Raw genomic sequence first — 24923 nt, 5'->3', positions numbered from 1 at the left:
CAACACCAGTGCATGTTAGAGAAACAAACAGAATACAACACTTGCACAAAAGTAATTGAGTGAGAGAAGGGGTTGGGATACAGAGAACAAACTTGCGTTCACAGTGGGAAAAGGTGTACGTTGTCAGATAAACCCACAAGAATTGTTCACTGCAGTGTCACAACACCTTCATGGGGTCCAGCCATCAAAGCAAATTAAATCTTGGTACACCAGTTCATCATTCACTTGTTCTCCATTTACCCATATGCTCAACTCACAGGTTGTTAGTCAGTAAATACTTGGCAATGACGACCTTGCTTGGTTAGAGCTGATCTCTGTTATCCACACCCTTCATGCTCATTTAAAACAAACATCAGTCAGATACCTGTATGACAACTCTCCTCCGCACTATTCTGGTGGTCAAAAATTCATCATCTGAACTTTCTGACATTGATCCGAGCTCTGTGGTGATCTCCTGACCAGGCAGCACAAATCCATCATTGTTTAAGAAATGATAATCACATACGAATGCTATGTTTTCAGCAAAGTAGGCAGTAAGCAGAGTGACATGGTGCACTTTCCACCGATGACGAGAATTTTACAATGTGATTGGTGATTTGCATTGGAAAGCACAACATGGCAGTCTGTAGCTTGGAAAAATATTTGTACAACAGACCATGCTTTTAGGTAATTGCAGAAAGAATATGCTTTTTGCTGATGATAAACATGTCGCAAATGCTTTTACAGTAAGTGATACAGCTGGTTACAGGCAGCAAAGTTGCATGCGGAGTTAGGACTAGTTCGATCTGGAATCAAAGCAAAATAAGGGTTATAGGGAGTTTTAGATCCAGTCCATGGGGCAAGAGGGTTAGCAGTAGTGTCCTTCTGAAGCAAATATATTTGAATAAGCTCAGCGCTGGGGAAAGCTTGCAGGTTAGAATAGTTTACCAAATTTCATCTTACCCTTGCCAGAGAATTATCAGTTTCAACATTTGCCCCAGTTTTACAGATAGGGGGTAGTTGTGGAGCTTCACACAAGGTAAATTCTTCGTCTGAGGCTTCTGAAGAGTGCAGTGACTCTTCACTCTCTTTATGCACATTATCAGGAGACTCTTGGCCAAAAGGAGCATCTTCATAATCTTCACTTCCAGAGGATAACAGTACTCCTTGATTTACCTTTTCAAGAACTCTCGAATGACTCACACAAGGTAGCCCTCCACCTGACCAGGTTCTTGACTCACGCTCATCGGGCTCAGTCTCTGAGAAATCAGACGCAGCTTGTTCGCAGTCAAAGAATGGTTCTGGGTCTGAGAATTCAAAGGTAGGGCTGTGTGCACCACTTTGCACAACCTCTGCATATCCTGGAGGGATGCTGTCTTCCTCATCAGTGGTTGATAAAGTTGCATCTTTTATAGAAGTGGCCTCAGAGGCAAAACAGTCAAAGGTTACTGGGGACTGTTCTGAACACTGTTCATACTGTCCATTTAGTGGAGTAGGGTATTGGATCACTTCCTCAAAGCTACAATGCCCAGGGTAATTATCAGCCTCAGTTGAGAAATCAGAAAAAGACTGAGAGGAAAACTCTTCTGTCTGAACAGTGTCAACGGACTTTGCCACTCCTGAATGTGGAAATTGATCTTGAATAATCTGAGTTAAAGTTTCTTCTGTCAAATCCATTGAGACATTTGATCCTGTAGCTGATTCATGCTCTTCTTTTCTCTGAATTATATCAATTAAAGACTTGTTCTCACATTGACTTGCGAGATTGTTTTCAGCTGTGTAAGAATGACACCCTGCAGCTATTTCGGGCAAAGAAAATATCTCACTCTGAGGTAAACCGAAGTTCAGAGGTTGCACTGTTTCACAAAGTCTTTGGGGAAACTCTGGGATTGAAAGGGACTCATCATTTGATGATTCACTTGTCAGATCGAGAGCAACAGGGAGCAATTCAGGTTCATCTTGAATTGATGTCTGGAAATGATAAGTATCTGTGACTCCTAGATTTGTGTGGTCAGTGTCATCAGAAAGTGAAGGACATTGCTCTTCAGGTGAAAGGTCTTCATACATGTTACTTTGATTATCTTCAGGGCTTTCATCAGAAGACTCTGATGGTGGACCAAGTGTCTCTGGGCTAAACTTAAGTTTCATCTCCTCCAGATCTGTCAGTAGCTGGTCAAGATGAGGGGACCCAGACCCAGATGATGTTGGAGTGGATTCTGAGAACATGATGATTTTACCAGCTGGAATATCCTTGGCATTTTGACAAATTGAGTCTGGGTTTGATGAACTTGGTTTAACTAAGCCAGAATTTTCACATTGTTTGGGGAAAGACATCACATCACCTTTTTCCTGTTGGGAGCTGCTTTGATGAGTTAGTGTGATTTCAGACTGTGCTGTACTCTGGTCAAAGCTAAATGGAATTGGCAATTCTAATTTTTGAATGGAAAATGTGTCTAACTCATTTGCCAACGAGGGGCTCTCGCTCGTAGAGACCTGACATTGAGCCGAATCAATATTTTTTGGTTTTGAAGATTCAGAAAGATTTGTCTTGAAAGATGTGGTGGATACCTGTAAGAAATGATGAGGTGGAGTGGAGAAAAAAACAAACAAATATGATTTATGATTTTGTTTTGTTTTTTTCAGATGAAAGCACAAATGAGTCAAATGAAGCATGCACATGTCATAAACATGTTTTTTTATAACATATGAAATGCTTCATGCTACTATATTATAGTAGCATGTATAGTATATCTCAAAATGAGAATATTCACTTGTAACCCAACTAAATCTAAGCCATTCATAGTAGAATATACACAGATTTAAAAATGATTGTGTGAAGTGATGAAATGAGGCTCTACAAAATGTTGATTTTTTTTTGAAAATATGCACATTGGTTTATTGAGAGGATGACGTGATTAAAGTTGGGCACAAATGAACTCGAGTTAAAATCAGATTTAGGGTGACATGATGGTGGACATGCATTTTTCACACTCATTTAAAAACATGAGTCATAACATAAAAAACCAAGAAGGGCTGCATTTCAAATGGTATGCTAAACCCACCAGTATTACAGTATTGTCTCAGTGAAACACTATGACTGACTGCTCTGTTGCAAGCAGGTCTCTGCTTCCAAAGGGTTATTAAATAAATTTCTTCAAAACCTGTCCATTGTCATTATTCAATATTGAGAAAATAGAGAACATTTAGGGAAAATAAGAAAAAGAAAGATGAAAGAGATTATTAATTAAACACAATGATCACAACCACATACTGGTGTTGTGGGAGCCTATGCCTTATAAACAGGAAGGCAAGCATAGCATATAGCACATGCCTCTTGCAGTGGCAAATATCACTCTGTTCAAAAGTGTATGCATTTTATTGAAATTACAGTAGATTGTAATCTTAGAAAAAAATATGAAAATATAGATAACATATATTTAAGGTAATGGAATCACTATGAGAATATTCCATCCCAGGGGAAAAAGGCTAATATTATTAAGATACAGTCACTGTAGTTTCCATTAGTTCTGCTTCACTGAAATATCATTCCTTTAACAAATGCATACATGCCAAAGCAAGACAGTAAAGCATTTGAATGTCATTAATGAAAGCTTTAGGCAAGGGTTCTACGTCCACACTTATTACTGCCAAATGTATTACTTTTGGAAGCAACACTGCAATCAGTGCTGAGCAACAGCTTTCAGTGTCTTACCAATACAATGGGAATTTGCTCTTGTCCTCACTCATGGATTTTCTCGTCATTTTCTTAGAAATCAAATCTTGGGTACGAATGATCTTTAGTTGTAATTCAGGGTCTGTCCATTTGAGTTCAGTGTTCTTCATATTACTGATTGTCCTTTCGCTAAAGTGTGTTCAGGGAAAACTTCCTCAAGGCCAGACTGCATGAAGAAGTCCAGAATTTTGCTTTACAGATGGAATGTGACTCAACTCGAAATGATACTGATGAATGTTATGTGATCTGAACTGATGTAGCCGAGGTCCTTTGTTGTCATGGAGGACGGCTTAAAAAAGAATGGTTCCTGGAATTTAATGAGGGAGCTATGGCTCCTGTCTCAGCTGTTGGTGGCATCAGACTTTCAGGATATAAATCCATTACTGTGAGACTAGGTGTAGGAGAGTCATTCCTGACTGCCAAAAGTTCTTTTGGCAGTAATTTTTTTTCATCACAAGTCTTCTCAAACCTCTTATGAGCTGCATATTCAAAAGAATTGAAGAATCTCATCAAGGACATGTTCACAGAATGGCTCACCTACATGTGACACTAACATCTCTGAAGCGAGAATAGATGCAAGTCTATTCTCTTAAGAAACAGTAACCTCAGAGGGCACTTGGTTTAAAACATCCTCTAAATCTCCGACTGACTCAAACATTTGAGGGGAAGACAGTCCGAACTCGGACATCTGATATTGAAGGAAAGACTGTGTGTACTAAACATCTGATGGCTTACTGTCCAAGGAAACGACATTTTCTGACAAGCACATGAGAATCAGGTGAATCTGGCCTGATCTCAAAAAACTATTTGTCGATGAATGAATCAGTAGAATTACTCTCCACCTTCATAAGGTCAAATGAAAAAGATCTGTTTTCAGACAAAAGCATGCAAGAACAAGGTTGATGATGAACTGACACATTTCTGAATCAGGAGTAAAATTGTCAAATGGGTCTGGAGAAGGTGGCCTATTTATATGTAAACAAGATAGTTGAACATGAAGGACTTTGATAACCTAACGATGATATTTTATGTAGCATAAATTCTGAAAAGAAAAGACTTTCTCTCTAGCCTCAAATTAAGTATCAGCTATTATAGACTATGAGGGAAAATCAGTCTGACGTGATGAGATAACCTAATATGCTGAATTATTTGTATTCTGATGTGAAATGAGGAAATTAAGAAATATTTTCTGCAATGGTGGTGGTAGTTAAAAGTAAGGCTTTTGTGGTATCTGTTTGAAAAATATTGACTATTTTTCAATGCACAATTGAAAAGGTGCTGATTTTACAACATGAACACTTTCCCTTATACAAGGGATCAAACATATGTGACATTAGGTTGTTATATACTGGCTTGTGTGCCACTCTGTGTTCCATCAACAACGGCACTGAAATAAATGACATGGATTCAAGAGGAATATCTTGGGGTTGGATGAGATATTCTTGTGAATTACGTAATAAAGGAGAGTCTCCTGCAGAAGAAGGAATACAATGATACAACATATCAATTTCCATGTCTGACAAAACAGACTGTGGTGAGTCTGGTCTGGTCTGGTCAAACAGAGTTTCCAGACACAAACTTCTGTCTTCCCAGTCTGAAGCTAATGATTCTGGTGTAAATGACCTCTGCCTTGATAGTTCCACATCACAACTGATATGAGGAGGTTTGAACTGAGGGACAGGTGAGTCAGGAGAGAGGGGCCTATGTTCACTTTGAGATACCACCGACTCTGGAGACTGCTGTCTTAAGTCTTCCAGTGAATGGTCTATGAAGGACTCAATGTACTCCTTGTCTGATGACAGTGATGGAAGACAAGCAGGTCTTAACTCAAACAATCTGTCCCCCAATACACAAGGTTGGTTTTCATGTGTGTAGCCCCGCACAACCTCTGCATATGTAAAAGGCCTTATAGTGCACAATGGAAGAGATGCAGTCAAAGTTGTGTTTAAGCTAACAGTTTCATCTTGTAAAGTAAGGGAATCTGGTGAGTCTGGTCTGTTTTCATCAAACAACTCCTCTACATAATAGGGGGAATACTCAACATCTGATATTGTTGAAATAGGTGACATTGGTGTACTTTTTGGGTATTCCAAGTAATAGTTACAGTGTTGATTATTTATCTGGCTAAATGAAATATGAGGAGACCAACAATAATGTTCAACTGATGCCACAGATTCAGGTGATGATACTCTAAAGTCTGACAACCAAGTCTGAAGGAGTGAAAAGTCCAAATCTGAAGACACAGACTCTGGTGACGAAGCCCTGCTGCTAAATAACTTATCAATTTCCATGTCTGACAAAACAGACTGTGGTGAGTCTGGTCTGGTCTGGTCAAACAGGGTTTCCAGACACAAACTTCTGTCTTCCCAGTCTGAAGCTAATGATTCTGGTGTAAATGACCTCTGCCTTGATAGTTCCACATCACAACTGATATGAGGAGGTTTGAACTGAGGGACAGGTGAGTCAGGAGAGAGGGGCCTATGTTCACTTTGAGATACCACTGACTCTGGAGATGCGGTCTTAAGTCTTCCAGGGAATGGTCTATGAAGGACTCAATGTACTCCTTGTCTGATGACAGTGATGGAAGACAAGCAGGTCTTAACTCAAACAATCTGTCCCCCAATACACAAGGTTGGTTTTCATGTGTGTAGCCCCGCACAACCTCTGCATATGAAAAAGGTCTTCCAGTGCACAATAGAAGAGATGCAGTCAAAGTTGTGTTTAAGCTAACAGTTTCATCTTGTAAAGTAAGGGAATCTGGTGAGTCTGGTCTGTTTTCATCAAACAACTCCTCTACATAATAGGGGGAATACTCAACATCTGATATTGTTGAAATAGGTGACATTGGTGTACTTTTTGGGTATTCCAAGTAATAGTTACAGTGTTGATTATTTATCTGGCTAAATGAAATATGAGGAGACCAACAATAATGTTCAACTGATGCCACAGATTCAGGTGATGATACTCTAAAGTCTGACAACCAAGTCTGAAGGAGTGAAAAGTCCAAATCTGAAGACACAGACTCTGGTGACAAAGCCCTGCTGCTAAATAACTTATCAATTTCCATGTCTGACAAAACAGACTGTGGTGAGTCTGGTCTGGTCTGGTCAAACAGGGTTTCCAGACACAAACTTCTGTCTTCCCAGTCTGAAGCTAATGATTCTGGTGTAAATGACCTCTGCCTTGATAGTTCCACATCACAACTGATATGAGGAGGTTTGAACTGAGGGACAGGTGAGTCAGGAGAGAGGGGCCTATGTTCACTTTGAGATACCACTGACTCTGGTGACAAAGCCCTGCTGCTAAATAACTTATCAATTTCCATGTCTGACAAAACAGACTGTGGTGAGTCTGGTCTGGTCTGGTCAAACAGGGTTTCCAGACACAAACTTCTGTCATCCCAGTCTGAAGCTAATGATTCTGGTGTAAATGACCTCTGCCTTGATAGTTCCACATCACAACTGATATGAGGAGGTTTGAACTGAGGGACAGGTGAGTCAGGAGAGAGGGGCCTATGTTCACTTTGAGATACCACTGACTCTGGAGATTGCGGTCTTAAGTCTTCCAGGGAATGGTCTATGAAGGACTCAATGTACTCCTTGTCTGATGACAGTGATGGAAGACAAGCAGGCCTTAACTCAAACAATCTGTCCCCCAATACACAAGGTTGGTTTTCATGTGTGTAGCCCCGCACAACCTCTGCATATGTAAAAGGCCTTCCAGTGCACAATGGAAGAGATGCAATCAAAGTTGTGTTTAAGCTAACAGTTTCATCTTGTAAAGTAAGGGAATCTGGTGAGTCTGGTCTGTTTTCATCACACAACTCCTCTACATAATAGGGGGAATACTCAACATCTGATATTGTTGAAATAGGTGACATTGGTGTACTTTTTGGGTATTCCAAGTAATAGTTACAGTGTTGATTATTTATCTGGCTAAATGAAATATGAGGAGACCAACAATAATGTTCAACTGATGCCACAGATTCAGGTGATGACACTCTAAAGTCTGACAACCAAGTCTGAATGAGTGAAAAGTCCAAATCTGAAGACACAGACTCTGGTGACAAAGCCCTGCTGCTAAATAATTGATCAATTTCCATGTCTGACAAAGACTGTGGTGAGTCTGGTCTGGTCTGGTCAAACAGGGTTTCCAGACACAAACTTCTGTCTTCCCAGTCTGAAGCTAATGATTCTGGTGTAAATGACCTCTGCCTTGATAGTTCCACATCACAACTGATATGAGGAGGTTTGAACTGAGGGATAGGTGAGTCAGGAGAGAGGGGCCTATGTTCACTTTGAGATACCACTGACTCTGGAGATTGCGGTCTTAAGTCTTCCAGGGAATGGTCTATGAAGGACTCAATGTACTCCTTGTCTGATGACAGTGATGGAAGACAAGCAGGTCTTAACTCAAACAATCTGTCCCCCAATACACAAGGTTGGTTTTCATGTGTGTAGCCCCGCACAACCTCTGCATATGTAAAAGGCCTTCCAGTGGACAATGGAAGAGATGCAGTCAAAGTTGTGTTTAAGCTAACAGTTTCATCTTGTAAAGTAAGGGAATCTGGTGAGTCTGGTCTGTTTTCATCAAACAACTCCTCTACATAATAGGGGGAATACTCAACATCTGATATTGTTGAAATAGGTGACATTGGTGTACTTTTTGGGTATTCCAAGTAATAGTTACAGTGTTGATTATTTATCTGGCTAAATGAAATATGAGGAGACCAACAATAATGTTCAACTGATGCCACAGATTCAGGTGATGACACTCTAAAGTCTGACAACCAAGTCTGAATGAGTGAAAAGTCCAAATCTGAAGACACAGACTCTGGTGACAAAGCCCTGCTGCTAAATAATTTATCAATTTCCATGTCTGACAAAGACTGTGGGGAGTCTGGTCTGGTCTGGTCAAACAGGGTTTCCAGACACAAACTTCTGTCTTCCCAGTCTGAAGCTAATGATTCTGGTGTAAATGACCTCTGCCTTGATAGTTCCACATCACAACTGATATGAGGAGGTTTGAACAGAGGGACAGGTGAGTCAGGAGAGAGGGGCCTATGTTCACTTTGAGATACCACTGACTCTGGTGACAAAGCCCTGCTGCTAAATAATTTATCAATTTCCATGTCTGACAAAACAGACTGTGGTGAGTCTGGTCTGGTCTGGTCAAACAGGGTTTCCAGACACAAACTTCTGTCATCCCAGTCTGAAGCTAATGATTCTGGTGTAAATGACCTCTGCCTTGATAGTTCCACATCACAACTGATATGAGGAGGTTTGAACTGAGGGACAGGTGAGTCAGGAGAGAGGGGCCTATGTTCACTTTGAGATACCACTGACTCTGGAGATTGCGGTCTTAAGTCTTCCAGGGGATGGTCTATGAAGGACTCAATGTACTCCTTGTCTGATGACAGTGATGGAAGACAAGCAGGTCTTAACTCAAACAATCTGTCCCCCAATACACAAGGTTGGTTTTCATGTGTGTAGCCCCGCACAACCTCTGCATATGTAAAAGGCCTTATAGTGCACAATGGAAGAGATGCAGTCAAAGTTGTGTTTAAGCTAACAGTTTCATCTTGTAAAGTAAGGGAATCTGGTGAGTCTGGTCTGTTTTCATCAAACAACTCCTCTACATAATAGGGGGAATACTCAACATCTGATATTGGTGAAATAGGTGACATTGGTGTACTTTTTGGGTATTCCAAGTAATAGTTACAGTGTTGATTATTTATCTGGCTAAATGAAATATGAGGAGACCAACAATAATGTTCAACTGATGCCACAGATTCAGGTGATGACACTCTAAAGTCTGACAACCAAGTCTGAATGAGTGAAAAGTCCAAATCTGAAGACACAAACTCTGGTGACAAAGCCCTGCTGCTAAATAATTGATCAATTTCCATGTCTGACAAAGACTGTGGGGAGTCTGGTCTGGTCTGGTCAAACAGGGTTTCCAGACACAAACTTCTGTCTTCCCAGTCTGAAGCTAATGATTCTGGTGTAAATGACCTCTGCCTTGATAGTTCCACATCACAACTGATATGAGGAGGTTTGAACAGAGGGACAGGTGAGTCAGGAGAGAGGGGCCTATGTTCACTTTGAGATACCACTGACTCTAGTGACAAAGCCCTGCTGCTAAATAATTTATCAATTTCCATGTCTGACAAAACAGACTGTGGTGAGTCTGGTCTGGTCTGGTCTAACAGGGTTTCCAGACACACACTTCTGTCTTCCCAGTCTGAAGCTAATGATTCTGGTGTAAATGACCTCTGCCTTGATAGTTCCACATCACAACTGATATGAGGAGGTTTGAACTGAGGGACAGGTGAGTCAGGAGAGAGGGGCCTATGTTCACTTTGAGATACCACTGACTCTGGAGATTGCAGTCTTAAGTCTGCCAGTGAATGATCTATGGAGTCAGTGTACTCTTCTTCTGATGATAGTGATGAAAGGCAAAGAGATCTAAACTCAAATGATTTGATTTCACATGGTATTTTGTGGGTGTGTTCTGGTAAGCCCTGCACAACCTCCGCATAAGTAAGACATCTTCCAAATATAGTCTGAGGATTCACAGAATGCTTCTCAATTGACCCCACAGAATCTGATGAGCATGCCCTATTGTTTGTGAAAAATGTGTCTCTTGCAGTGTCTTGTATTCTTACGTTTTCATTGCATAATGTATTTTGCAATGGCTCTGAAACCTCCATTGAAATATGGTTTGGCAATTTAATTGTCTTTGTGCTTTCTACATTTTGATCACAATTGCATTCTTTGTTTCCATTCTTAAGAAAGCCAGTGGCTGTTTTAGCAAAGTTCAAATTGTATTTTTGTCTACCCACAAAGTCAAAGACAATCAGTTTGGGTGATGCACATTCTTCAAACATGCAGCAATCTTCTGGACACTGTTTTTGATAGTTGGTACATGAGCAAGAGTTTCTTTTTGGTGATTTCATGATTTCTTGCAAGTTATTGCAGTCTGGCCTGTTTTGTGTAAGCAAAGGTGATACTTTTCCACCTGTTGGACTTGGGTTTCTTTCATCCCAGCATTCATCATGCGTTGATGAAAGAGCATTCATAGACAACTGTGGAAGACAAAACTTTGATGTAAGAGATTTCTGACAAATAGGAGGATTTTCATTTAAAGCTTCTACTTGTGATGTCAACGGCCAAACCTGATCTATTTCCTTACTGCAGAGTGCTTTATAAGGAGATGGCATCAGTAGTGGTGAGGGCACATTTTCTTCTGAATACTTTAAATAATAATCACAATATTGACTCCTAAGTTGAACACGGATAGGTTCTGAGATCATAAGATCAAGAAATGAAAAACTGCACTGAGAAAACTGAGATTCTCGTGAGGATGGTCGACAATCCCTTTCTGAAAGTATATATTCATGAATAGAGGTAACTGAGTCAGGTAAGGATGCTCTTTGATCAGAACAAATATCTTCAAGCAAAAATTCATCACAGTCAATATCTGATGTCCCAGGTGACAGTCCCTCCACCTCCCCCTCTATTTGTACATCTTTAGTTATGTCGTGATCATATTTATGTACTTGAAAATCACTAGACAATTGCCTATTTTCAAACCAAGACTCAAAGGAAACACCAGCAGTGGAACAATCATTTGAAAAAAATAGTAGATCATGCTCTGTTTTCCACAGAGGAGAATCAGGTGACGTTGCTCTATAATCACTTATTGACATGACTGATTCAGGGGACATTGGTCTATTAATGGAGTCATTAAACATCCATGTATCTCCTGGGAAGATATTAATTTCATCAATGGGTGAAAAGGAACCGGTCTTCTTCTCCAGTTCCAAAGAATTAGGGATCAAAGAGGTATACTCTTTAAAAGGTAATTTTGGAGTAAGATTAGTGATAGGCAAGAAAAGGCTGGAAGAGACAGTCTTTGGCTCTGAGATGTATGATCTCTTTTCTCTGACTATGACATGACCACTGTTTGGACTTTCATTATGGTATCTACCAGTTGAGTCACAAGCCATCTCAGCAGGGTCAGTAGCTGTCAATATGTCCTTTGAGACATTCATGTTGAATGGTTTCAACAAACTGTGACTAGCAGCAGCCACAATGGGATCAATTGATGGGACGTCATCATTTTCATCAATGAAGGGCAGGTTTTCTGGATACCTATAACTGTAGACTTGGGGTGATGTGTTTGCTTCCTTGTTCAGCTTGAAGGGTTGGAAACTCATGGTCTTACTGGAATTCTGAGAGAGCCTGGTTATTTTAGCTACATCTGTGTCATCTTCAGTTATAACCAGAGTAGCTTGACAGTCCTTTGATAGACAAGGGTCAGAGATATTTTGGCCAATGGTTTTATTTGCATCTGAATCACCAAGCTGTAGTGTATAGGTGAACTCATTACAGAGCTCATTGAAGTCAGTCTCAGCTTGATCAGATTCTGATAGGCTCAGACTAAAGTCTCTGACAGATATCGGTGATGGTAACTTCCGACTTTCAGGCATTTGCCTTCGACGATCTTCACAACCATACTGCTGCAATAATAAGGTTTGGTCATATTTAACTTTGCAGTGGGTGCCATCTTGAAAAGGCCAGACAGAATGACCTTCATCACTGCTGCAAACGTTCAGTTTTTTTACTTTAAGGTCATTAGTCTGAATGGTTTGGCTTCCAGATGCTGCATCTTTTGATGAGGGAAGCGTACTTACTTGACTATCTGAGTTGTCGTAACTTGAAGGTCCGGGTGCATCCTCAGAAGTCCACAGGTTAGGGTTAAATTCTCTGTAACCCCAAAAAAAGCTAGGTCACAAAACATAGCTTTGCAGTAGCCCAGACACACAAATAATGAATACAAGGCAACTACCCAAATCTACTGTTCATATTTAAGCATCAAGATGCGGTATTATTTTATTTCCTTGTGGCAGGTTTGGAAATATTGACCTCCAGAAAGACAACAGTTTTGAGAACTGGGTGTCAAGTTAAAAGCGTGATTTCACAACATATTCAACTGTTGATATGTGTAGCAGATTCAGGATTCATCAACATATATGACTTATGACTTACTGTGGGATTTCTAGCTCCTCTAACAGATCACCATGCATGCTCTCTGAATGTACATGTCCAGCAGGCTCTGCCCAGGACGGAATGTCCAGAAGAGAGGCAACTGAGAGGTCCTCTTCAGAAACAGCTGGGGGTGGTCTGCGATCCGACTCCACCCTTCTCACAACTCTAGGGCTATCTGCATCCTCTTGTACTGAAGATAGGGCGACTGACACTGAAAAAATACACATGTGATGAGTAAGAGTGCCAGTAAACACACAAATAAAGCAGTAAAAGTGCTTTGTGACATTACTACCTTCACTATGATCCAGTGTCTTCTCTATTTCTGCATAAGTTCTAGATGTTTGCTCTTGAATGGACTTGTTCATCTGGGTTTCAATGAGGTGTACTATGTCCATGCGATTGATCTTGGTAAGCCTTTTAATCAGACAATCCTCTGTGGAACAATTTATTAATCATTAATAGATTTTAGAATAACAAATACCATTATAAAGAAATTCAAAAACTAAGTCTATAGTATGACTATAGGTCCATTACATACACAAATTAACTGATAGATTCAAAACCTAAAACACAGTTATATAACAGTTATATAGGATGTGATTTAATTGATTTAATTCAGTTGTAGTAAAAGGCTAATAAAAGGCCAATTGTGCTGTCATTATCCTAAATATTATCAGCATTCACAGTAATTGAAATACTTCATTAAGAAAAACTGAGGAATGTAAATATTTTAGATCAAAGTAAAATGTACCTGTGGCATGTTTGCCTTCCCGCTCAACCCAGCGCTGCAGCAATGCATGACTCTGATCTTGAAGAGAATTAGGATTCTCTGTTCTCACTAACTGGATATCATCCTCACTGAATTCCAGTTCTCTTGCTAGTTCTGGGTGATTAAGAAAAACAAGTGGAAGAATCAGTCTTGTTTTGCTGCTAAAACAGTGCGGTTCGCAATATCAACTATTGACCCAGTTCTACTCATCAGTTTGCTGCTCATATTGAAAATAATATTATTTATTATAATCAAACCAAAAAGTGATTTTATTATTTGATTGCTTACCAGTCCAGCTGAAACCAAGAAGATCTGCAATGATAGCTAATGTCTCTTCCTTCCTGTCAGCATCATCCTGCCAATCAACTACAAAAATGCCACCAAACAATATATTTTAATATCATGGTCACATTGCAGATACCAGCCATATAAAATACTCCTTGTAAGTGAAGATAAAATGCTTTCTAGAGGTCTCTATGATTTGTGATGTTGACATGAATGGCAACATAAAAGTTGAATTCTCTCTCTTCAGAGTTGACTTTCCTATGGACAATGAGTATTTGTTTACAATTAAATTATTCTAATAATTAATGTAAGACATTACATTACAGCAATGTGCATGTTAATATTAGTAATTCTGTATTAGCAATACACATACCAATGCATCAAAATCGTTGAAGCTTCTTCGTTAACGATCATGGCTTTTCAATCTTGAGATTGCATATAAACAAACAGATGGCAAAGCAACATGCAAAACTGAAATCTCAACCAACACACACACACGCTTGCACGCTTAAATACACACACAAAAATGTAAAGCAAGATGGGACAAGACACATCACACATAACACATGAAGACAACACAATTTAAATGAAGTAAGGAAAGGGAACGGGTGTATTGTAGCCGAGAAGAGATAGGAAAGCAAAAGCCCATATAGGTCTGGCCATACCTGACATACATTCTGGAGTTTCATCATCGTTGACTCTCTGCATCTGAGTTCCCACCGTGTCTTTCCAGGCAGGCCTTGATTCAAATACATCCTCTGTTCCAGAAGAGGGTTGCACAATTGGCAACTGATTGCCATCAGAATATGAACTATGTGAGGCTTGGCTGTCATATGTGAAGATAACGGAATCTGGACTCCTGTGACTCGCACTGCTTATATTGTCAATATCCACAGATGATCTAACTGATGTTTCTGTAGTGTTAGACACTTTGCTTTCTTTCCTTTGCAGAGTAGACATGACAGGAGGTTTAGAGGAGTCGCTTGAATCACAAGAGAATTGATTACTGTCAGAATAACTTCTACTCTCTGTATTGGAAGCTTTCCCTCTGTCACTGTCAGCCTCAGATCTAGACCTACGTTCCAAAGTTGAGCTTTTATCTGATTTTCTTTGAACCTGATTAAGCTCAGATAATTGCGAGTCCTGATCGTATGCTGGGATGCCAGCCTGTGCAACTGAAAGAGACATCTCTATGACTGAGCACTGGTCATCTTCATCGTCCTCCTCCCCATCATCATCATCATCATCATCATCATCATTGGAGGAGTCTGTGGAATCGTGGCTCTGTTCAGAATATGCAGAATTGACAATTGAGGATGTATCTGATTGAAGCTCAGCTACAGTAGAGTCTAGGTAGTCTAGATCAAGGCTTTTAAAGCTTCCAGTCTCGTGTTGAACATTGGTTAGTTTCTCCAAAACAGTGGGGGAACCAAGGTGCACTTCAGTGGAGCTGCCAAGATCAGCTTCAGAAAGTGGTCTTTGTGGCTTGACACCTATGGGTTTGATGAGAGTTCTTGGTTTGGGAGTAGGACTTTGGTCATCAGCACTCTGAGTCATGGATGATTTGTGGGTCTCTTGAAGGGTTATGCTTGTAACAGAATCACTACTTTCTAAAGTTACAGACTTTGAGACTGACAGTTCCTCCCCAGTCTCTTTTGCAACAACATCATCAACTGAATATTCTGCTCCATGAAAAAGTGCATATTCTTCTACTTCTTCATCACAACTTCCTCTTGTCATATCAATAGCACCACCTCTGGTCATTTCGAATAGCTTTCCTTCTTGGTATTGAAATGGATCAGGGGTTTTCTCATCACCTGGAGTTCGAACAGGTGTTTTATAAATTGTTCCTCTTTTCGCCTCTGGGCACTTGTCAGTCTCTTTCTCAGAACCAACCAGCGCATTGAAGGCAAAATCATTGTCACCCTCACACCCTGGGATGACATTATCTAGTTGTTTAGTATACACCATAGGCCTAGGCCTGTCAACAGAATCTGAACCACCTGTCAGTGGCAATTCGACTTCATCATCACCTGGATGGTGCTCATCTGTTACACAGCTGGAATAATCCATGTCACTGACTGAGGAACTGACACTTTCTTTGGCATCTTTGTTACTGTGTATTTGAGCTTTTTCTGTCAACAATGACATGCACCCCTCACTTTCTGGATGGGGTTCCTCTATCTGAGTTGCATTCATGCACAATGGGCCATCAGCTGACTGAACAGTTTTCATTTGAGTCTGATTTTCTACCTTCTCCACAATTCTTGAATTCATATCTGTCGATTCACCAAACGTTTCATTGTTTCCTGTCATAAAATTATTAAAAGTTTCCTGTAGTGTTTCTTGTAACGACGACTGCATAACTGCGCCAAAGTTGAGATTTAGCTCATTTTCTTTGTGATCACCTGTCTCTAAAATGGTATCTTTCTTCATTTTAGCCACTTGTTCCATCTCCTCAAATGTTTTGATCTTTGCAGCCATTTTAAACATCTCCTCCTCTGGTGTGAACTGTTTATTAGTGGTATCATTATCATCCACTGAGTCAAGAGAGTCTTCCCTTACGGGCATATGAAGGTTCACACTTTCACACGTTTTGGGATCCGAAATGTTGCCATCAGTTACTTCTGTTGCCGAGTTGGAACACTGGTCATCAATCTCACTTTCCATTTGGATATTATTCATGACACTGTTTTCTTCCACATCAAGCTCATTGCCATGCCTATAAATATTTGTGTCATATGCAAAACATGCTTTGAGTTGGGAAGCATAGTCCTCATACACAGCTGTCTTGGGGAGTGTCTTAAGTTCCAGTTCCTTTGATGTAGTAGGACTTCCCTCAAGAGAGTCTTGATATGGGGAGTATCCAGTAGGGCTTGGCTCAATTGAATCAGGTGACTTTCTTGAAGATCCATCCTCGAGGACAGGACTAGCCTCCAGTGAATCCTGATGACATGGCTCTTCGGTTGGGTCATCAAAATTCACATTGTTTAGGTTCTCCAAATAGGCTGGACGTTGCAGTGTGCCAGAACTACTAGGTAGTTGTGCCAATGTATGTGTGTGCCAGCTACTTTCCAAAACCTCATTATTGATATCTTCATTGCTAAAATGTGTCTCCTCTGGTGATGTCATCTCATATTTAGGAGAGACTTCTGTTAAGATAATTTGTTTGCAACTCTCATGCAATACATCATCTTCTGGGTGGCATTGTGTTGCCACTGGACTTTCCTTTAAATGCTGATCTAAGTCACTACAGACCAATGACAACATTCCTGACATATCCCTTTCAGCTACAGGCTGCTCTGCCTTTTTCTCGATGCAAACTTCTTTGAAAGTTGTCTCAAAAACAGAAGCTGGTAACAATGCTGTGACTCCAACGGCATCATTGTGGCACTCTTCATTTAGCTCTTCACACATTGTATCCTCCAAATTATCACTTGTTAACACAACTTCATTGCAGCGCTCATGGACTAGATCTTCTGAATAGAACTGCATTGCTACTGGCTTTTCCTTGAGATACTGATCTAAGTCAGTACTGAGCAACGACAACATGCCTGTGACATTCTTCTCAGGTTTAGGTTGTTGTTGTTGGTGTGCATTTGATTTGATGTAAGATTCTTCGAGTAGGGTCTCCGAAACAAAGCATGGTGTCAGTTCTTTGATGTTTACCACATTGGTTTGAAGATCCTCACTTGTTTGCCTATCTATCCTGTCCTCAGAATACTTACTTGTTAATATAACTTGTTCACAGCTCTCATGTACGAGATCCTCTTGTAGCTGGCATTGCACTGTCACTGGATTTTCATTGAGATACTGATCTAAGTCAGTACTGAGCAATGACAACATGCCTGTGATATTCTTCTCAGGTTTAGGCTGCTGTTGGTGTGCATTTCTTTGGATGCAAACTTCTTGGAATGCTGTCTCTGGTGAGGAGGTTGGTGTGACATCTTTGGCATCAACCACATCTGTCTGAAGATGTTCATTTGCTTCTCCCTCTATGCAATCCTCAAAATTATTACTTTTTAATATAACTTGTTCACAGCTCTCTTGTACGAAATCCTCTTGTAGCTGGCATTGCACTGTCACTGGGTTTTCATTGAGATACTGATCTAAGTCAGTACTGAGCAATGACAACATGCCTGTGATATTCTTCTCAGGTTTAGGCTGTTGTTGGTGTGCATTTCTTTGGATGCAAACTTCTTGGAATGCTGTCTCTGGTAAGGGACTTGGTGTGACTTCTTTTACATTAACCACATCTATCTGAAGATGGTCATTTGCCTCTCCCGCTATTTGATCGTCAGAATCCTTACTTGTTATTATAACTTGTTCACAGCTCTCATGTACTAGATCCCCTTGTAGCTGGCATTGCACTGTCACTGGGTTTTCACTGAGATACTGATCTAAGTCAGTACTGAGCAATGACAACATGCCTGTGATATTCTTCTCAGGTTTAGGCTGCTGTTGGTGTGCATTTCTTTGGATGCAAACTTCTTGGAATGCTGTCTCTGGTGAGGAGGTTGGTGTGACATCTTTGGCATCAACCACATCTGTCTGAAGATGTTCATTTGCTTCTCCCTCTATGCGATCCTCAAAATTATTACTTTTTAATATAACTTGTTCACAGCTCTCTTGTACGAAATCCTCTTGTAGCTGGCATTGCACTGTCACTGGGTTTTCATTGAGATACTGATCTAAGTCAGTACTGAGCAATGACAACATGCCTGTGATATTCTTCTCAGGTTTAGGCTGTTGTTGGTGTGCATTTCTTTGGATGCAAACTTCTTGGAATGCTGTCTCTGGTAAGGGACTTGGTGTGACTTCTTTTACATTAACCACATCTATCTGAAGATGGTCATTTGCCTCTCCCGCTATTTGATCGTCAGAATCCTTACTTGTTATTATAACTTGTTCACAGCTCTCATGTACTAGATCCCCTTGTAGCTGGCATTGCACTGTCACTGGGTTTTCACTGAGATACTGATCAAAGTCAGTACTGAGCAATGACAACATGCCTGTGATATTCTTCTCAGGTTCAGGCTGTTGTTGGTGTGCATTTGTTTTGATGTAAGATTCTTCGAGTGGGGCCTCTGAAACAAAGCATGCTGTTGGTTCTTTGATGTTTACCACATTGGTCTGAAGATCCTCACTTGTTTGCCCATCTATCCTGTCCTCAGAATCCTTACTTGTTAGTATAACTTGTTGACAGCTCTCGTGTACGAGATCCTCTTGCAGCTGGCATTGCACTGTCACTGGGTTTTCATTGAGATACTGATCCAAGTCAGTACTGAGCAAAGACAACATGCCTGTGATATTCTTCTCAGGTTTAGGCTGTTGTTGGTGTGCATTTCCTTGGATGCAAACTTCTTGGAATGCTGTCTCTGATAAGGAATTTGTAACTTCTTTCACATCAACCATATCAGTCTGAAGATGTTCATTTGCCTCTCCCTCTATTTTATCTTCATTATCCTTACTTTTTATTATAACTTGTTCACAGCTCTCTTGTACGAGATCCTCTTGCAGCTGGCATTGCACTGTCACTGGGTTTTCATTGAGATACTGATCTAAGTCAGTACTGAGCAAAGACAACATGCCTGTGATATTCTTCTCAGGTTTAGGCTGCTGTTGGTGTAAATCTCTTTGGATGCAAACTTCTTGGAATGCTGTCTCCGATAAGGAACTTGGTTTGACTTCTTTGGCATCAACCACATCAGTCTGAAGATGGTCATTTGCCTCTCTCTCTATTTGATCCTCAGGATCATTACTTGTTATTATAACTTGTTCACAGCTCTCATGTATGAGATCCCCTTGCAGCTGGCATTGCACTGTCACTGGGTTTTCATTGAGATACTGATCTAAGTCAGTACTGAGCAACGACAACATGCCTGTGATATTCTTCTCAGGTTGAGGCTGTTGTTGGTGTGCATTTCTTTGGATGCAAACTTCTTGGAATGCTGTCTCTGATAAGGAACTTGGTTTGACTTCTTTGACATCAACCACATATGTCTGAAGGTGTTCATTTGCCCCTCCCTCTATTTTATTCTCAAAATTATTACTTGTCAGTTTAACTTGTTCACAGCTCTCATGCACTAGATCCTTTTCTGGCTGGCATTGTATTGTGAGCACATTTTCCTTGAGATGGTGGTCTGTAAACACATTAGTCTGCAGGTCTTCTTCAGCCTCTTCACTAATTTTTTCCTCCAGCTTAGTAACGGCTATTATTTGCTCATCACTAGATAATTTTCGAATGTTAGTTAGAGTAACTTTTTCAAATGTTTCCTGAATAACATCCTCCTCTGTAGGCACATTATTCACTGGTCTGTCCTTGAGATACAAATCCAAGTCACTGTTCAGCAGTGATAGCATGCCTGACATGTCCTTTACTTGTGTAAATGGTTGATGCAAATTTTCCTCGACATACTCTTCCTGCATTGGTGGTTCTTCAGTCAACTTTGATTGGGTTTCATCAAAGACACATATTACTTCTTTGCCTTCTGTTGTGACTGAATGTTTCAGTACCACACAATCTGTCTGTTCTGTGTTATTCACTGTCAATCCTTTATTTTCTTCAGTGAACGTGGGTATTTTTTCAAAATTGTTCTGCAATTTATCCCCTCTGACTGAATTATCAGACACAGGCCCATCCTCAAGATACTGATCTTGTGGGAAATCATTGTTTGTGATGACAAACATCCCTTCCAAAGCATTTGCTTGTGTGGATGCTTTTGGTTCTTCAGATTCTCCCTTTAACTCTTCATTTCCTCTTCTAATTGATTGTTTTTCCATTGTTACATGACCCATTTCTTGCATTGTTCCGCCCACAATTGCTCCTTTATTTTCATCAGTGATTTCATTATTTTTGTCCTTTGGTAAAAGTATTTGTTCAAAATGTTCCTGAACAACATCCTCCACTGATTTCTGACTTGCCACTGGACTGATTTGTAGGTACTGATCCAAATCACTGTTCATTAAGGACAACATCCCTGACATGTCTTTTACAACAGGAGATGTCTTGCTAGAGGTTTTCTTCTCAGTGCGGACTTCTTCAAATATTTCCTCATCAGTTATGTCAGTGTCCATTTGAGTCACGGGTGTTTTGCTTTCATTGGGAATTGTTTTATTGTCCACCCACAAATGATGGAGTTCCTCTTCCTGTGAAGGCATGATGTTATTGTCTTCTTTCCTGGCAGAGTAAGTAGGCATTTCATCAGTCATTTGATGAGTCACTGCAGGTCCTTCATAATTCTCATTCTCCCCTGAGCTGGAATGATGGGTTCTAATACTTATACCATTGTCTGAGATTTCAGCAATGTCTTCATGCTTGGGACTCTCAGGACACATATCATGATCTTTATCACTTTCTTTTTCAAAATAACCTTTAATGCAGGGAGCCAATGTGGAAGTTGGATTTATATGCGAGTCATGACCCAAGGTCTCATCCTCAGGTACTTCAAACTGATTACTAACATCTGCAGTTCTTGCCGTCTGCTTGAAAAGCTGGTACTCGGGACTTTCTTCCAACTCAGCCTTTATGTCAGCACTAAAGTCCTCAGATGGTCTGCGATCAGGACTGATTTGTAAGTCTTCAGATAAACTCCTACCAGTGCTTATGACTGGCTCTTCTAACTGCATCATGCCAAGGCTTTTCCCAATGAACTCTTGATTCTTGTTCTGAGGACTAACCCTTCCATCATCCAATTGTAAAGCATCAACACTTTTTGCTGCGTTATCAGAATAAGTCATATCTGAAAACTGTTGACATTCCCCAGATATGTTTCTCTTTAGCTGCATGGTTTCAACCTCTTCATCTAATACCTCACAGATGCTGTCAGCACTCGCTGGATGACAAACAGTAAAACTCAGTATTTTGGTTTGTGACTTTGTAGGACAGTCTTCAGCTTTCTCCATTTCCTCAGGACAAACTGCTTCAGATGTCAATGTTGAAATATGAGACAAAGCAACTGTTGTGTTTTCCAACAGCTCACCTTTACTTTTTAAAGGGTCCTGTACAACCTGGAATGTTTTCATCAACTCCTTCACAGACATTGTCTCTTTACTTGACAACTCTGGTGTATTTCTCTGTGGGATAACTGCTCCATCATCACACTGAACTGTATCAGCAAATGTTACTGTCTTTCCAAAAGGAGCACCATTTGAATTCAAGTGTGATTTATCAGATGTATCTCTAATTGCACTTGTTGGTTGATCTTCTGTGTTTGTCTTGTCACATATGGTGGCATTACTAGTAAAGTCCTGGTTTTGTGATTTTATCTGTTCCACAGGATGTTGTTGATTCATCTGTATTTCTCCAGAATCTTCTGATTGGGATACCATTGTTGAAATACAGGAATCCATTGCTTTGTGCTCAAAAAGCCCTATTTTGGTTTTTGAGGGATCCTGCCCAGACTGGAATGTTTTCAACAGCTCCTTCACAGACGTTGCCTCCTTTTCTGACAACTCTAGTGTCTCTCTCTGTGGGCTAACCCCTTCATTCTGACAATGAACCGTATCTACCGATTTTACAGTCTTTCCTGGTTCATCTGTTTCTTCACATTTCATATCATCATGCTGTTGATGGGAAACTGTGAATCTCTGAGTATGAATTTGTGACATGGGCTCATGTGAAGGATGTTGAAATGTTACATTAGATGAAGTAACAGATTTGTGTTCAAATAGCCCAGATTTGTTTTTTGAAGGGTCCTGCCCTGTTTGGAATGCCTTCATGAGCTCCTTAACAGACATAGTCTCCTCCAGTCTTTCTGTCTGAGATCTGGGAGATTTAGGAGACTTGGGAACTTTGGGAAGTTCTGGAGGGTCTGCCTCTCTCTTTGTGGTAATCAATGTTTTTACTTCATGCACTTTAACTTGAGTACTTTTTTGCACCTCATCTTCTTCAACTTTGTTCTGCAAAGCTTTCACTCTGTCTTTTATAGATCCTATAGATGTTTCAACCACTAGAGGAGAAGCTGGAGGATCAGTAACTGGGACATGACCCAGGCCACTGTCTTTAAGAACAACATCGCCATCTAAAGACTCCTCAGAGCTCACCCTTTCCAGCTCCCCCTCAGAGCTGCTACAACCAGAACGCTCTCTCTCTCTAAGTTTCTTCCTAATAGGTTTCTTAATATCTGGGGGACGTCGTTTGCCATCACGCTTTACAACCACCTGTTCAAATGTATCTTGGATATAATTTTCTTGAGAACCGTGCATCAGTACAGGTCTTTGTTCAAGGTAATCTTCCATGTCGATCCTGAGGTGTGAGACCATGTTAGTCATGTCTCTGGGCTGTGTGGCAGTTTCATTTGAAAGGTGTCTCTCAATGCAAATCTCCTGGAAAACCGATTCTTTGACAAGAGAATTAATTCCGTCAGCCTTCTCACAAAATGAGCCCCATTGATCCTTTTTAGTGTCACCTCTTTGTGGGTCCTGTATAAAGTGCCTTCCATGACTTTGGGTCTCTCCAAACATTTCCATCTTGTCTTTGAACTGATTTACTAAGACAAAATGTTGTTCATCCAACCCTGTAGCCTCAGCTCCCTCTCCATGTATTTGCTCTGCAATCACAATGGCAGTCATTTTGATGTCTGACATATCTGAGAGAAGGTCTGGGCTTGCAAGGGTTGCAGGGTCAAGTTGTTGGTTAGTTCTCAGGGAGAAAGTCTCGGTTGATTCAGATTCATCATCTTCAAATCATAATCAAAAAGGGTAAAGAGCATAAGGGACAAATGAAGTGGGGGAGAGAGACAGCAGAAAACTGGTCAAGACAATGCCATCAAAAATCCATCTTCAGTTCACAGAGTAAGTTATGTTGACTTAACGCGATCTTGAAAAGAAGACCAAAGAGGAGATGATTATCCAGAGGAGTTTTGAGGGGAGTAGACCAGCAACAGCATAAGCAAAGCCAAGTGGAGTAAGTAGAATGTGGACAAGAATGGTATCTATCTTATTTGTTTGACTTTATATTTATGTATATATATATATACATATATATGTATATATATGTATATACATATATATAGCCCTATAGCCCTGTATATATAACTATTAACACAATGTGTACATGAACAGAACCAGAAGGGCACACCAAAGGGAGAGGGATGAGAGATAACAGACAAACAAAAAGTCTCAAGATTGTCACTGACATGAAAATCATGTCTGCCTCGAAATTAATTTAAATCAAAAGAAAACATAATAAACTTTAAATCAAGCATGGTTTGTAAGCAAGATGAGTTGTAATTAGTAATTAATGCCAAGTAATCAATCTGACTTTTGTGTTGCTTCATTAATACGATAAAATCTATATTAAATATGTTATGACCTTATAGCCCTGTTACGTTACTTATAGAAAAAATGTGTTACATTATATACAATTGCCAACTCAGTTAATTAATGAACAAAAAACTTGTGAAGTCTGGTTGAAAATGAAATGTGTACGTGATGTAAAAATGTAAAGAGTTTGCCATGGGCAAAATCACACTAAGTGAACAATGATAACATCAGCAATGCAGCTAAAAAACAAACAAAAACACACTGTCAATAGAAATGTCAAATTTCTAAGTGTAAAAAGATTTTTGCATGCCATTCGTGGAATTGTGATGAAATATGAAAATAATGATTGGTCATATTATTATTATATTGGTCTATTATTACAATAAATCAAAAACCTTTCACGATTTGCTCTTTAAAAATCAAAGCAATGGTGAACGGATTTAAAAGAAATGTTGACATTCATGTATGATTTGTAAAAAACAAAACAAGTAATGCAAAACAATCAGCAATCATAAAAAATCATATTGGGTGGGACGAAGTCAATGGGGCTTGGATTGAGGGGGAATGTGAAGCACATCAGCAATAGCATAGCTGTCAGTAAAAAACATGTAACTACCAAATTAGTCGAGTTAAATTAAATTAAAAAAACATGGTTATTTCAAAATGTATATATCAAATAGAACATAACACACTAATCAGGGAACATCTTACTGCATGAAGATAACACTTTACTGCCTCAATGAGCTGTTGTGTTTTGAGTCTAATGTACTATACTGTGTTATGCTGTGAAAAACTACACAATATAACTGCATACAATTTAAGCATTGGCACCAAAATT

At 40.0% G+C, this 24923-nt stretch overlaps 3 protein-coding genes across 20 annotated transcripts in view; all 3 read right to left on the bottom strand.

The window, feature by feature from the left end:
• Positions 1-24923, bottom strand: part of ank2a (ankyrin 2a, neuronal) — a 63310-nt gene that overhangs the window by 4127 nt on the left and 34260 nt on the right. For 16 of the 17 annotated variants that reach the window (XM_044027855.1, XM_044027862.1, XM_044027860.1 and 13 more), the window contains 6 exons: positions 14485-23499; positions 13823-13900; positions 13517-13648; positions 13058-13198; positions 12766-12976; positions 12411-12483 (listed from right to left, as the gene is read on the bottom strand). In XM_044027855.1, coding sequence (XP_043883790.1) covers positions 12411-12483; positions 12766-12976; positions 13058-13198; positions 13517-13648; positions 13823-13900; positions 14485-23499 — 9650 coding nt within the window. The remainder of the gene's footprint in view (positions 1-12410; positions 12484-12765; positions 12977-13057; positions 13199-13516; positions 13649-13822; positions 13901-14484; positions 23500-24923) is intronic. The other variant, XM_044027866.1, reaches the window with a different exon arrangement.
• On the bottom strand, positions 430-2673 carry LOC122770768. Its single transcript, XM_044027875.1, has one exon. It carries the CDS (start codon positions 2656-2658, stop codon positions 934-936), a length of 1725 nt encoding a protein of 574 aa, XP_043883810.1. The 5' UTR covers positions 2659-2673; the 3' UTR covers positions 430-933.
• On the bottom strand, positions 6090-9875 carry LOC122770766. 2 transcript variants are annotated; one of them, XM_044027873.1, is made up of 2 exons: positions 7245-9875; positions 6090-6986 (listed from the first exon to the last, which is right to left on the bottom strand). In XM_044027873.1, exons 1-2 carry the CDS (start codon positions 9873-9875, stop codon positions 6090-6092), a joined length of 3528 nt encoding a protein of 1175 aa, XP_043883808.1. The 2 variants fall into 2 exon arrangements, with proteins under 2 accessions (XP_043883808.1, XP_043883809.1); XM_044027874.1 differs by having other exon boundaries at positions 8019-9875.

This window comes from Solea senegalensis, linkage group LG6, assembly GCF_019176455.1.
Source record: "Solea senegalensis isolate Sse05_10M linkage group LG6, IFAPA_SoseM_1, whole genome shotgun sequence".
NCBI classification, from domain to species: domain Eukaryota; kingdom Metazoa; phylum Chordata; class Actinopteri; order Pleuronectiformes; family Soleidae; genus Solea; species Solea senegalensis.
The sequence above is the reverse complement of the archived record's forward strand: the minus strand, read 5'-3'. Positions and strand labels throughout refer to the sequence as shown.

What these genes read in the sequence shown, in the direction of transcription:
- LOC122770766 (XM_044027873.1), bottom strand. Translation starts at nt 9,875, where the DNA reads ATGGAAATTGATAAATTATTTAGCAGCAGGGCTTTGTCACTAGAGTCA. An exon ending in CGCAATCTCCAGAGTCAGTG is followed by an intron (nt 6,987 to 7,244) that starts GTATCTCAAAGT and finishes CCAGAGTCAGTG; the next exon opens with GTATCTCAAAGTGAACATAG.
- LOC122770768 (XM_044027875.1), bottom strand. Translation starts at nt 2,658, where the DNA reads ATGTGCATGCTTCATTTGACTCATTTGTGCTTTCATCTGAAAAAAACA.